We start from the raw sequence: 14,468 nt of genomic DNA, 5'->3' as shown, positions 1-14,468 counted from the left end.
GTGGTCCAACTGTGATTAATCATCCCAATCCTTTAAAACGACACAGGAAACACTCCCCGCTGTGTTTGAGATGGAGAAACTGTGTGCTGCTCTTTTCCCCGAGCTCTAATAAACACAGGGCTGCAGCTCCTGTATGAGTTCAGTATGTCACTCTCCCTCTCTTTTCGCCCCAGGCTCAGTCTTTTCCTCCCTTCTTCTCCTTTTTCCTCTCTTTTTGTTTGTTTGGAAGAGTGGTTAGAGTTGCTGGTCAGTCCACATAAAGCTGTCCACAGCTGAATTATGGGAATATTTCCCTGCTCACCCCCCCCAGAGGCTAACATCCCTTCATTCATGAGAAGACCCTGGGATCATGTTGCCAGGAGCAGGTGGACACCCCCGAGGAGATAAATGCTGTTTACAGGGTCTCAGACCTGGAGAGTAAAGTTTCCCTTTCAGTACCAAAGATCATGTTTGGTTCAGCAATCCGCTTACAGCTCCTCACTTTAAGTGTGAGTTGACATAGTGATGTAGTGAGGTAAGGACCAAGAGCAGCCTCAGAGTCCCTGTTTAAATAAAGCTGACAGTGCCATCATGTGGTCATTGAGGCCACTACAGGACTGGGGAAAACACTGAAATCCAGTCCGTGTGATGTACTGTATCTCTTTCTTCTTCTGTAATTTGCGACGGATCATGCAGAATTTTAAGGAGCCAAGAGAATTGAAAATGCAAATTTTGTGTATTTACATTTATTGTCAAAAATGGATGCACTTCACTAATGTTGTGCAAGTTTGTTTGTCTGTGCTCTAGATTGTACTTGTTGTGCTGAGAGTTAATGTCCAGATGCAGTTATGACTAAGAGTGCAGAGACATTTCTTCTTCTTCCTCTAAAGTGTTGCATTTTCTTAATTCAAGCAGTAAACTAAAATGTACTCGACTTAAAAAGGTCACATTTTATTATGCAAGAACATATTAGCAGAATTCTCTATTGTGTCAGTATCAGCTTTATTGGCAAGGTATGTTTATGCATACAAGGAATATGGCTTCAGTTACTGTGCTCTTTTATTTCAAAATTAAACATTAAATATTTCAGGATGCTGAGATACACATAATGAATTATGTAATTATGTGACAGATGGGGTTGAGGTAGATCGATTGTACAGTGTTTACATCAGCGTATGTGCATAGATAAATGAAAGACGAGGGAACAGGCATGTTTAAATGTGTGTCTATAAAGTGGAGATAAATAATCTTATATGTTGATTTTGTGCGCTGGGATCGACTGGCAAACAGTCCAGGGTGTTGGCAGCGGCGATTCTGGGGTCTGTTGGAGCCCTAGGCCAAAGGTTCACTGGGCGGCCCCTTTCCGATGAATTTTCCTCTTTCCTTTTCCACCCCCAGATGGATAACTCCTCTTCATTTTCCTTCATTGACAAATTTTGGTTTCGCAGGAATCAGGCTGTGATGCTTTGCAAGACAGCACTCCCCACTGTCAGCCGTTGGGCCCCCCCCTACTGACCTGGGGCCCCAAGCAGTTGCCTGCCTTGCCTGTTGACAAGCAGCGCCTCTGGGTGTAGGAAAAGCGGTATAGAAATTGGATGTATGGATGGATGTTGGTTTTGTTGTTTATTATTCAGTATTTGTTCACAATGAATGAACAATGACTGAGAAATCTAATGCAGACCACTAAATGCAGCGGAGAGTTCTCAACGCAACTTAGCAAACCTGGGTTGTTTTATCAACGCAACATAAACGTGTTTTTGATTCATTGTAGTTCTCTCCAGTCTGTTTCTATCATCACTTTTCAATCAACATAAAACTTGATTCAATGAGTAAACGAGTTTGATGTAGTGCGCCCATGATGAATCCTCCATCATCATCCCGTGACTGTTTGTGTCACATGAATACCTGATGAGTGGGCGCACAGGTAGCCACCTCAGTGACCTCTGCGCTGACTTACGAGTGTCACATGTCACCGAGGTGAACGTTTCATTTAAAGTATGCGACTTGTGCGATGGATTAACGGTGATCGCAGTGTAAAGACCAGCAGGAAGGCGAGGCAGAGTGGGAGTAAATCAAACTCAGGCGTTCAGGGGGGGGGGGGGGGGGAGGGGTCTTTTGAAAATTAGCGAGGTAATCCTCCTATAATAATAATATGATACGTTTAGGAATGTGATGCTATACTTACCTATATGGTCAGACTTCTTATTAAACGGTAATGAAGGATCCCCGTTGGAGCGTGATGACGGACAAACGGTCAGAAGACAACAGACCTCTGTGCCGTTCATGATGAGGACGCCAGAGTAACTTATAGGCTACTGTTTAAGGAGTTGATGATGGAATGATGGATGGATGGATGAATATAATAAAATAAAAAAAAGCCAAACCCAGCAGGGAGGGAACCCAAACAATTCCTCCACTTGTTAATCGGTGTTCATAAAAATGGCCGACTGAGACTCCATGTTTGAGGTGAAAGAAGCCCCAGTGGAGTTATTAAGAAAGCGTATTAGTGTGTGGTGCTGACATTTCAGTGTCGGGATGGATGGCGGTGCTTTCAAACATGGCCCCCATGTCTCATTAGTCACGGATAACTTCTGCCGCTTGCATTGACTGTTTACAGAGTCTATATGTGTGTGTGTAAACAAAGGTTCACTGACCGCTGGAGCAGCTTTAACATTACTGTAATTATGTTTATTTCTGAACTACTACAATCCATTCTTTATAATCTCATGTCAACTGGGGCTCTACTTTGCACACATGATAATGGTGTTTATGGAGTGTTAGGAAGCCTGTGGGTTATTTGAATCCCACAACAGGCTCACAGCTTCATTTGCAGATCTATTTCAAGACAAACTCCAGACAGAAGCGAATGGATTACACAGTGTTCAGAACGTTCTTCCTATTCTTTTCTATTTGTTCGTGATTTCAGAAAGCACAGGAGTGCCAAGTGCAAGGCATGATACATTTTGTTATTTTGTAAAGATTGAGGTTCAATCAAGGCTATTCTAATTGCTGTACAGAAAAGGCAAGACTGGACATAAAAGCTGAAGCGACATAAAAAAAAAGATTTTAAAGCAGTAAGATAAAACACAAGGTGCAATTAAGAAAATGAGAAAACTAACAGTTTTTTTTTAAGGTGGATTACTTTTGTAGAAAAAAACAGTTTGGACTGCAATACACAAAACTTCAGCATTATGGGTGAAAAGCAAAGACTTCATAAAACATGGACGTAGTGTCGGTGATGTCACCCCTCGGTACCTGAAGAGGCCTCTGATCTTGTTCAGTCAGTCTAGCGACGGGCAAAGTAGAAGATTTAAGGCCTTAAGCCTCCAGGCAAAGAGCTACAATTAATCCACCTGTCAGTTTACTCAACCATGCCCCTATTTATGCAAATATCTGAATAGCTCTAAGGCTCAATAAACTAAAAATGGATGCGTTATGAAAGTTCTCCCCTGTGTATACCAAAAAGAAATTGGCTATTGATACCAATGTTTCAACCAGGTTGTAAACATGTTTATTTCTGTTGTTTAAATGGGAATTAATAAGGGACCTAATGGTGATTCCTTGGATTTTGCTGCCAGCTTCAAGTGGACACTCAAGGAACTGCACTGATTTTCCCCTACTGCATTTTCTTCATTTTCAACACTGGAGGTTGCCGCAGGGTCAAAAGTACTAAGATTACCCACAGATAGAAACAAATATATAGAGAGGAAACAAAATACACACATTGCAAATATTGAATTGCTTTTTTCACAAAAAAAGTTCAGGAAGAAAGCCAAACCCAGCGTTGATAACATTAAAAAGCTTCAAGACATAGAACGAGTTCTCCAACCAAACACAACCTCCCCCTTCTTCGGAGCCAAGGTGAGAATATATATTTTATCCATACACAGGTTTGATCAAATGAATCTGATACACAGGATATATACAAGCAGCTTTATCTTTCAACAATGTATGCTGTGATATATTGATTTAATTAACAGTGGGATGTATAGTGCCCAGGAGGCTTCTATTGCATCATAAATCCAGGAAGGTGACAGTATCCAGGCATACATTAAGAGGAAGAGCAGTAAATTTAAATTATGGATATTGCAGTGGGGAAAAAAGAAACATCAACGATAACTTTATTTTCTGCACATAAATGTGTTGACGGTCGCATGTCAGCTTTTCCAGCCGTTGGATGCGGTCAGTGTCCTTTCTCATGACATTTTCAAAAAGGTCATGAACTGAACTCTCTCCTCTCTCTCTTCCTCAGTGTATGTTTGTGCACGTGTGGATGTGTTTGTGTGTAGACATTTTTACGCACACGTATGTTTTCCGAGGGTGGTTAATAAGTCAATAACCCGCTGTCTGTGACTTATGGCTTATGGCCTCCTGGAGGAGTAGTGGCTCCTGTTGACATCATTTGTCATGTGGGGGCTTCTAAGACTCGCATCCCATGTTGCTCTCTTTATATCTGAATTTATGACCACGAGCATGCACTGTTACTCCGGGCAGTGGGCCTTCTCAGGCCAAAACATACAGTTGAGGTCAACATCCTTGCAGCCTGAAGGGACGCACTATAATACGTTTTACATCGGAATCATGCAGCAACATCCTGTGCCTGCAGTTCGAGTGTCCACTTGAGGCTGGCTGCAGAAGCCTCAGAAGTCACATACACTTCCATTCAAAAAAAGCCCATTTTTACAGCAGAAATGTACATCTTTATCTTTAAAAAGAGGTCTGATTAGCCGAGGTTTTGATTGGCACAGACTGTACAGGGGGTACATTTTTTGATAACTCATTCGTTTTAATTTTTATTAACAATATGGCGCATAGCTGACCTGATTGACAGGCGGGCATGGTGTAACTGTTTGTCAAGAGGCTCAAAACCCGCCTCAGCTCCAGCTCTTAGCCTGTTGTTAGGTTGACACAGCATTTCCGGCATAGCGACCACCACCGATGGGACTCCAAAGCCCCCTGCAGTAACAGATGGGTGACGTCGGTCAGGCTTTGTCCATTAATATTTACAGTCTATGGGTTGTAGCTTAAAGTCCCGCTGGTTGAGACCAGTAAAGACCTCTGTTTAAAACAGGATGCCCTGTAGACTCAGTCTGTACTCTTTACTCTGTAGTTATTTGCAGGCAAGCAAAACTTGCTTGTTGCCAGAGCAGAAGCAAGGGGTTGGGAGAAGATAATGGAAGCAAAGGAGGATGATTTTAAGATTACATGTTCCCACTCAGGTTCTGGAAAATCACTTAGTGTCCCAGAAGGTAGATTTAAGACATTGCTCATTATGTCTTTGCAGAAGGAATGAAGTCCTGACATTGGCTGGGGAAATAGTTGGAAGGTGTAAGAAGCCGTTTGAGAAAGAAAACCCAGAAGACACATTCTTTATTCAGGAGAAAAAGGGGGAACATTTTGAAGTCTGAGAAAATGCCCTGGGCCATGATTACTGACATCTTTCAAAGACTCTAGTCAAAATGAAGGCAGAGGAGCTCGATGTCTGGATGGTGTTAAAGTGTCTAAGATTGTAAACACTCTTCAGTGTCACAGACTTTAGCTGCAGCTCCATTATTCTGTATTAGTAGATTTTGGAAGCGGACCATTTTTGGGGATTGGGTGCTCAAAAAAAATCAGACTCAAACTCAAACTTCTTTGCTCTGAAAGCCAGTGACAAGGTGTTGGAAAGGAAACTCTGGCTGACTGTCAAAGGGATTTAAAAGTAACAGTACAGACTCCTGTATGTTTTGCAAAGCAGAGGCAACATCTTCCCCTCTCACAGATCACTGAAATGTTTGAGGTTTAGTAATGCTGGTTACATTTGACTTTGTCAAGGGCACTGACCAGGTTTCCTATAAGGTTTCTTACAAGAGGAGTTTTGGGAGTCCGTTCTGTCAGAGCTGCAGCAGAAAGCTGTTCTTCTAATGATCTGGTTTGTTACAGGGGGCATTGCACTCTCTGTTAAGGATGCCTGTCCTCTCTGTGGGATTTTTACAGACTGCTAATTAAAGCAAAACATCTGGAGAAAGTTTACTTCAGTGAGCGTAGAGACAATCTACTGTTCTAAAAAGAAATGTCTTATTTCCAAATTGTTATTTAAAATGCTGAGTTTGATGACTGATGACGAGTCTCTCTGAGTTTAAATCAGTGGTTCCCAACCTAAAGAAAAGCTGAGCCCCCCCCCCCCCCCCCCCCCCAGGACTTGGACACGGTCAAAACATACATTTTTGTTGTCTTCATTGATAAATCCCAACAGAAGCACATTCTTTACCAAAACACCTTTGTACAGAATATACTACCCAGTATGTGTTTTAACTTGATTGTAGTTAACATGAAGCATTCTAAAGCCACCACATGAACTCTGAATGAGAGAAGAAGAAGAATAGATGCCGCAACTTTCTTGAGTCTTGTTGATACATGAAGTTGCTAGGCAACCAGCTAAAACACCAGGTGGCCACTACAGCTAACAAGCAGGCTGGGATAAATAGAAAATTACTGACTACATACTTAAGGTACTTTTTATGTCACCCACTCCCTACAAGTCTTTCTAGTCCACCGAGAAACAGTTCTGCACTTAACTGTCTGTTAAACTTGATATTTTTCAGTGTTTGATTATCCTGTATAATCACAACTTTGGAAGTTTTGGAACATAGGAAACTATTTTTTTTTTAAACGAGATATAAGGTTTAGAGCCTCAAAGTTGCTGGTAGGCAGAATTTGTTGCCTTGTTCCCAATCTTCATACAAAATTAAGCCAACGGGCTGCTGGCTGTAGCTTCATATTTAATGGACAAAGACAGTCCTGTCAATCTTCTGAAAATTGTTAAATATTCCTTTGATAAGGGAATCGAGTTGAAAGATTAAAATCAAAACAGGAAGGAAAAGCAAACATCAGGTCAGGATTTAACCACTTGTTTTGTGAATGGGAGGTAATCTCTTTATAAAAGAAAAGTGCAGCTTATGCATTTTAGTGATGGGAACTAACCCTGTGGGAGCGCATATAATGACTCTTACTGCACACTGGATGATGAAGACCATTTTTCATGAAGCCATGATTGTTCAACCACTAAATGGAAAATGGCAGCTGCCATAACAGCATGAGGTGATAGCGTGCAGGATGAGTGGACGTGCAATGTTGCCACTACACTTTATATATTGTACGGGAGATGCACCCTCCATTAAATTCTAGCAGAGCTGTCACTTAATGGAGAGATGATAAAGTAGCAGCTTGTTGTGTGGTAATGGTTTTATATGTGAGCTGTAAAGGACAACAAATAGGACACAGTGCGCAATGAACCAACCACCACCATGTAGCAGACAGTAAATGGATCAATGCCCACATTTGTATCATCTCAACCAGACACAGACTGTCATATTATGAGGTTTTATATGCTTAGAATATTTAAACCGCTAAGGTAATGGACAAGAGTAGTCCACTGCGGAGTTTAGCACATCCGAACAATAAGCTGCATAGTACTGTATGTGGTGGACGTTGTTTGAAAAAAAAAAAGAATTCCAGGCCTTCTTCTTACCTTCTTATGTCCGTGTGTGTGTGTGAGAGAGAGCCTGCAGCAGTAAGATCCTCTGGAGGATATACACAAACAGACCAAGACTCGGGCCGGTGGAAGGGACAGGGCAGGAAACTCTGGTTGCTTACATAACTGCCTTATTGAGAGGATTGGTATTTGACATGTCACATAGCTCTAACCCCCGTCCACAACACTTGTTCCCACATGTATCAGGTTGGCTGGGTCTCAGCGAGGGCAACATTTTGGACTCCAGGGGAGTTTCTGAAAGCCTTTTACAGCGTGTTTGTCTTCAGGGGGGGGACACTTGACTTGAATGTTCAGACCTGGTGGTATGTAAACTGATTTGTCGCTGGATAAATATTTAGACGTCTCTTCGGAGTGAAAACCAACAGGTAGTGTCGGCCTTCAACTTGATCGCCCTACAGGGTCAAAAGGGACACTGTGCGGATTAGAGTTGTCTCGTGTCAATACCAGTATCAGAACACCAGATACTGATATCTGCTGATACCAATACCAGTATCGGTATCTGCCTCCCGTACCGCCTATACACCGTTGTATCAGGCATCAGCAAATTCCAGTCAAGGCATCAATACAAACCATAACGAATACACCGATGTATCAGCCAATACAAACCATGACTGAGAACCCCCATGAATTGTTGTGTATCAGCTGAACATCAGTTCCGGCCATGTTGACAGACATCATCCCATCTGCAAATAATGCGAAAAACATCAGAAGTTAATGTTTTTTTTTTTCCGTTTTGTCGCATCAATTCAATGCCGACAAGCTAACAAACCTAACTAAGAGAGTTTAACAACCTGTGCATCTCAACCCACTGATAATGTAATCCTTTGCCGTCAAACAGGAGCTAATGCTGTACGCTATGCCTATAAGTCTTACTGTGACTAAAGTGAGACAAGTGGTCGACTAAGACCGTTCCTTTAGTGAGAGAGAAACCCCCCCCCCCCGTGTCTCAGGGCTTCTTGGCCACCAGTAGCAGCAGCCTCGCCGACCCCGCACTGCTGTATTTATAGAGCGCTGTGGATGAGTCATTTGGCCGAGTGCCCACTCTTCGTTTGCCAGATTTACAGGTCCCCACTTTAGGGAGGGCTGCATGATTTACGATACACCCCCCCCCCCCCCCCCCCCCCCCCTCCACCTCCACCGCCAGCTCCCACCCTACCCCTCTCACTTCCTTCAGAGACAAGCAGACACACCATCTTGCCTTTGGCTTGCTGTCTCACTCGGTTTCATTCTCTTCTGCTACATATTCGTGTGTACGTCTTACAAAAATGCTCCCTCTGCTCTTCCAGCTGCTTTGATAGAAGTTTATGCACAGGGAAGGCTTCCTGAGAGGCAGACAGTCTAGCCTTTGCCCGACCTCGCCAAACTGCTGCTGATTGGTGTGTCACAGTGACCTGCTTTTGACTTCACAAAAAAAATTAAGTTTTTAGGCGAGAGAGTTATATGAGGAGGAGGAAAGCCAGAAGGAGGGGGGGGGGGGGGGGGGAGGTAAAGAGTGTAGCGAGGGAAGTGGAGAATGTTTTAGCAGAAACAGCAGGAGGTAAATCTGTCTGTGGCTCAGGAAGAGAACAGATGAAGAGGTGGCACCGGGGGGGGGCCGGCGGTCAGCAGCGACAGCGTGGCTTTTGCTCCCTAGACCACCAGCTGAGAAGGGGGCACGTCTTCCTCCGCTCCCCATGGATCTTAACTCCAACCCAGGTCTGTCTCTTTTACAGGAATGAACACTAACATGCTTGCTTGTGGTTTGGACCGTTGCATTACGGTGGCAGTGATATTATTAGACTTTGCACTGTCTTTAGTTTCAGTTACGGCTGCAGGAAGGGGCGGAAGGATTTCTCAGACAGCTTTGCCTGCCTTAAAGTTAAGACACAAACTGGCTTGCAAATGAGTTTTAGATAGCTCTCCTTTCTCATCCAGATAACGAGTGTTCATTCATCATATCAGAATGAAGTTGAACAGGGGGACAGTTCATAGATTACATTTACTAAAGATTTCAGATGAACACTTTGTGAAGTTTAGTGTTTACATTCCTGATTCTCCTGCCGTTGCTGTGACACCACTGCAGCTTCATTTGCAGTTTTTCCCCCTACACCGACATCTAAAAACATGCTCTGTAACTAATGAAGTTCATTTTTCTGGCATAATATTTCACTTCATATACCGAATATATATATTCATATATGTCTTTTTCTCTGAGGCGCTGTATTGACAGGATGTGACTGACCATCAATATCTGGGAGCTTGATGAAGGTACTGCTTCATGCATAAACACTGCAATTCCTACACACAGCAGTCACATTTACTATGGTTAAGCAAGTTCTGTAATCTGGTGCAATTTATTATCGCTCCCCGAAAAAAAAATCAGATCTCATTTCAACAATGTCAGTTTCAGTTGCATCATCAAAAATGGCATGCGATATGAGAAAGTGCAAAAGTTCAGAGCCTTCACAGTTAATGGGAACATCTTGGCAACAACATATTGGTTGAACAATTGAGAGTTTTTATTATTAAAACAATTCCTAATTGAGACAGCAAACTGTTTTTATATTGTCATATCATATTTATTCTATGCATTCTTAAGTCTTTTCACAACCCTGGTGCTTACATAGCTCCAACTTTAACTTGATGGTCAACAGTTTGGTCTGTGATTCAGGTGGTCCTTGTAGCCTCAAACAAAAAAAGAGGATGGACAACCTCTCACTTTTTTCCATTATCAAACTTCTCTTCCCTGCTCCAGTGGACACTGACTCGGGTGACTCGATGATCAGATTTCTCACAGCTCCCTCTAGAGCCTCAAAAGGCTTCACTTACTTTCCACAATTAAAGTAGTACTTCCAAAGTCCTGTACACGACTTTTGATGTTTAAAATCAAGAGCTTCAAATATTCCTTACAGGGTTGAATTAGCAGACTTTTTGTCAAACCAAATTCTGGAGACATTTGAGCATCTTTTGTTGTGCTTTTAAAATCCTTTCACCTCATTATTTTCGCCTAATTAACCAGTAAGTTTTGTGACTATTTTGTCAAATGTAAGGCAAAGCCGTTGGCAACAAAAGAACATTGACATTTCTCTTTGAAAACATTACATTCATATGGTATAATTTAACATTTAGATAAGGATGACCAAAAGCAGTTACCTTGCACAGTTATCATTTTAAAATACTGAAACTGAATAGTCTATTTTTCCATTTCAGTCATTTAATTCCAAAAAAAACTGAGATGATGTGAATAGGATTGACTCGTCTGGTACCATTAGAATATATTGTATGCCAACAAAAGACTCAAAGCCTCATCTGTAGTTAAAATGCCACCCAGGTATGCTAGTACAAGATGCATTGCTTTAAAAAGAAAATGCCAGAGGACTTAAAATCATACTAAGCAAAAAGAGCTGGGTCACATTTCACTTTGCTTTCCTGCTTGAGGCAGATAACAGACCAACACACTCGTGAATTCACAGCTCCCAGCCGGCCTGTAAATCCATCCTGGTAAAAAACTGTTCTCATGCAAAAACCCGAGGCAACAGATGGGAGAGATATCTGCCAGAAGAATTACAGTATGTATTATATTGAAGTCCTGGCAGAAATTAGATTTCAATAATTCCTGGTGGATGTGAAAAGAGAATGGAAGAGGAGAGCTGTTTTATGTGTCTGAGATGTTTTGACACAAGTACTATCTTGTGTCGCAATCATGAGCGATTCCTCTTAGCACTCTGTTGAAATCATCTTTAAAGCCTGACTTTGGCTGTCTTGTCCTAAAAGGATCATTCTTTGCTGTATTTGAATAAAAAAAAAACCTGCATGACAACCAGTCCATGTTATGATATCAAACATTAGAACAACCAGCTACAGTAACACAACTGTCTAATTACTAACCTGTGATTTTAGCTTATATTAGTCAGTATTCATTAAAACCAGCAAACTGGCAGTAGATGTCTTCATTCTTAGAGTTGGAAGACTAATTTAAGACTTTGTTATATTGTTGTTAGCCCTGTTTGGCATTCATGATTTTGAATTAAATCAAGAAACCCTGTAGTTGAACCTCGCTGAAAAGTTTGGACCTTAAGAACTGAACAGACAACATCAGCAACAGTCCAACAATCCAAACTCAAACCCATACTGTAGAGAGCCAACCTCGTCAGCATTCCTCTGTCTCTGCACTTAGATCATCACCAATCTTTTTTTTTCTTTGACCCAGTCTGCATTACACCCCCCCCCCCCCCCCCCCCCCCCCCCCCTTCACTGCAGCCCTCTCCGTCCGGCAGTGCTTTGGCCAGCTTTGTCAGAAAAAACAACACGGATGTGGAGCTGCATCACAGACAAGACTGCTGCGATGGCCAAAATGAAAACACGCTTATCCTGCCAATGCTGACCAACTCTGTCCATTGCCTTTACAAAGTCTTGGACAGCCAGTCGGCTGGAGATTTGTGACCTCCTCGTAGATGCGTGCAGAAACACAAATGGAAACTAACTCCTACACGCCAAAAATGATGTCACCCATGATCCACGTTCCACCTCATCCGTCACTGGAGAGAAATATGACATGGTAACACATAATGCATGGTAATGATTGATGGATGTCAGATTTATCTATACTTTCTATCACAACAATGTTCACCTCTGACAGGTCCTTCAATCTCCCAAAGCAATTTAGCAAATGAAAAAGCTGATTAATGTTTCTACGACACATAACCAGACTGAATTCAATTCATCATGAAATTACTTCAGAGGAATCAAAATCATGAAAAGTGTTTCTCTTGAAAGCTAGCTGTCAGGATATGGTTGCTTTCATATTTCAGTTGCAGCTTTCCGGCCAAACATTGTTACCAACAAAACACCTAAATCTAGATTCAAGCTTCTTTTGTTTTCCATTTATTTCTCCTTGATTGCAATTTTTTTTTTAGTTTGGTATATCAGACCTACTGTATACTCAAATTAGTCTCCAACCTCTCTCGTTGGGTTTCAATGGGTTGTGTCAACAGTCACACAACAAAATGCTTCCTGAAAACCAATCAGCGATATGAAACTTGTGAATTATTACTGGGCTTCTAGTCTATGTAACATCCAGTTAATTTATATTGTAGTACATAACACCATAGACTTGAAGTGGATGTATCCTCCAGGCTTCAAAAGTAAAGCAAAGGGTGATTTGCCCTAGACATAAATGTTTTCCAATGACCAAGCCATTGTTGGGAAAAGCAAGTCTGATATAATGAAAGGCCGAAAAGCGCATGGCGTCATGTGATGGACGAGTTGACAACATGTCAAATAGTGTAGATTCAAAGGGTAGCAGTGTGTAACCACCTTGTTGTCCAAATATGGTGAGTTCTGCTTCTGAAAAACCAAGATGGCAAGTGATTAAAATGCCAAATGAATGACTTAAAAGTAGTGCAAAAACAAACTGTGACCTCACAGTGTTTACAACCGGATGCGTCATTAACCAAATAAATGATTGAAGTCAGCACCCTCTCTATTCTGCAACAGCTGTCTTTTAACCCATATCACATAAAGGGTTGTCATTGGGCGGACCTGAATCAGGTCCCATGGTTGTCTGAACCGGAGGGTGACCAGGCTCATCTGCCAGACCAAATAAAACACAAACTCACAGTTTTGTCTGGTTCCCAGGCCGGGTCGTCTTTGCTTCTCATGGAGAAAGACGGGATAAATAAGTTGTTCTGCCTCCAGTAGTCACACGGTAAAGCAGAAGTCAGGTTTCTTTAACTGTGTCTGAGAGTTCAAAGGGCTTCTCCCCAAAGGCCAGCCTGACTCAACCTACCAATTCTAGCTGTGGGGAGTGCAGGTGTGCGACTGCCCCGGGGCCCTCATCAGTGCTGAAAGGTGATATTAGAAGGTATTAGTGAGTGTGCAACAGGCACTTTGTTTAGTCCACTCCTTGTATTCCTCTGTGGTTTGGATAAAGGCACTATACCATCCTCCTACTAGAACCAATTTCTGTCTTTTGTCTGGTTCTTCCAAATAATTGTTACTTGACGTTTTATCAACTCTTAATCTTATCCATTAACATTGCAGCTACGCTATCTTAATTTACAGCATTTTAGCGTCCTAATCTGAATCTCTGTGTATATGTGTCTTATGTGAGGCTTAACACAACATCCTGTATCTTAATCAAAACAAAGTTTGGAAATTGGACCAACATCGTGGGAGATTATATATCTCAGGTTGAAGAGTTCACACCAAGTATGAAGTCCAGCCATGCACAGCATAAAGATATACAGTCCCACGGCCATGAGTGCAGGATATACACTTGTCCAATTGACGATCTGTCATGGTGTGAGTTGTTTACATAACTGTAAGACGCCTACATTTGTGTGTGTGCAACTGTGTTGAAAGAAGCTGCACTTTAAACATGAATTTCCTCACAATATGGCAAGGCTAAAATTGCATTACATTACATAACACAGTCTCTGGTTAAAGAGAGATTTTATCTTTATGGCTGCACCTCTGAAGAAGCCTCTGAAATATCACTCAGCCTGTATCACTGATGTAACGTTTCAGTCTTCCTGCATGGCATTCGAGTGTTTAAGTGACGAAACTCAGCACTCCTACCATTTTGATGGCGTAGTAATCCCTGAGCCAGTAGTCAGTGAAGCTGTTAGTGGTCTCAATGGCTCACTCATAAGGTTTTTGGCATTTTAACAAACCTCGAAGTCATGTCGTGCATAGTTTAAAAATGTTTGGAGTTAGTCTAGAATTACTTTCACACTATACTTAAGGTCAACTGAGAAATGGATAGGTTGAGCAGATTGTTTGTGGTTTCATACCAAGACATAGAGCTTCCTTAAGTGTCATTTGTGATTTTTATTTACGATCCTTAGATTTGGCTTTAAAACCTTTAAAAATCAAATCATAAATGATGTATCTGTTTTGTTTTGTTTTCTGTTGCTGTTTTCCTTTCGATTTTTAACGTATTTGTCGGTATAGATTTGCTACAAACCACCAATCG

The 14,468-nt window shown here is 41.8% G+C and overlaps 1 protein-coding gene across 3 annotated transcripts in view; it reads left to right on the top strand.

Moving 5' to 3' along the window:
* Positions 1 to 14,468, top strand: part of arhgap24 (Rho GTPase activating protein 24) — a 76,232-nt gene that overhangs the window by 31,976 nt on the left and 29,788 nt on the right. The window contains exons 1-2 of one of the 3 annotated variants that reach the window (XM_061060746.1): positions 8,681 to 9,208; positions 9,708 to 9,760. The exons of 1 other annotated variant lie outside the window; for it this stretch is intronic. Coding sequence is in view for 1 of the 2 variants with exons in the window: in XM_061060745.1 (XP_060916728.1) it covers positions 9,187 to 9,208 (22 nt within the window). In the remaining variant the exon portion in view is untranslated. Of the gene's footprint in view, positions 1 to 8,679; positions 9,209 to 9,707; positions 9,761 to 14,468 lie in introns of those variants that run through there. One more of the 3 variants, XM_061060745.1, reaches the window with a different exon arrangement.

This window comes from Labrus mixtus, chromosome 17, assembly GCF_963584025.1.
Source record: "Labrus mixtus chromosome 17, fLabMix1.1, whole genome shotgun sequence".
NCBI classification, from domain to species: domain Eukaryota; kingdom Metazoa; phylum Chordata; class Actinopteri; order Labriformes; family Labridae; genus Labrus; species Labrus mixtus.
This window is presented reverse-complemented; position numbering and strand designations above follow the sequence as displayed.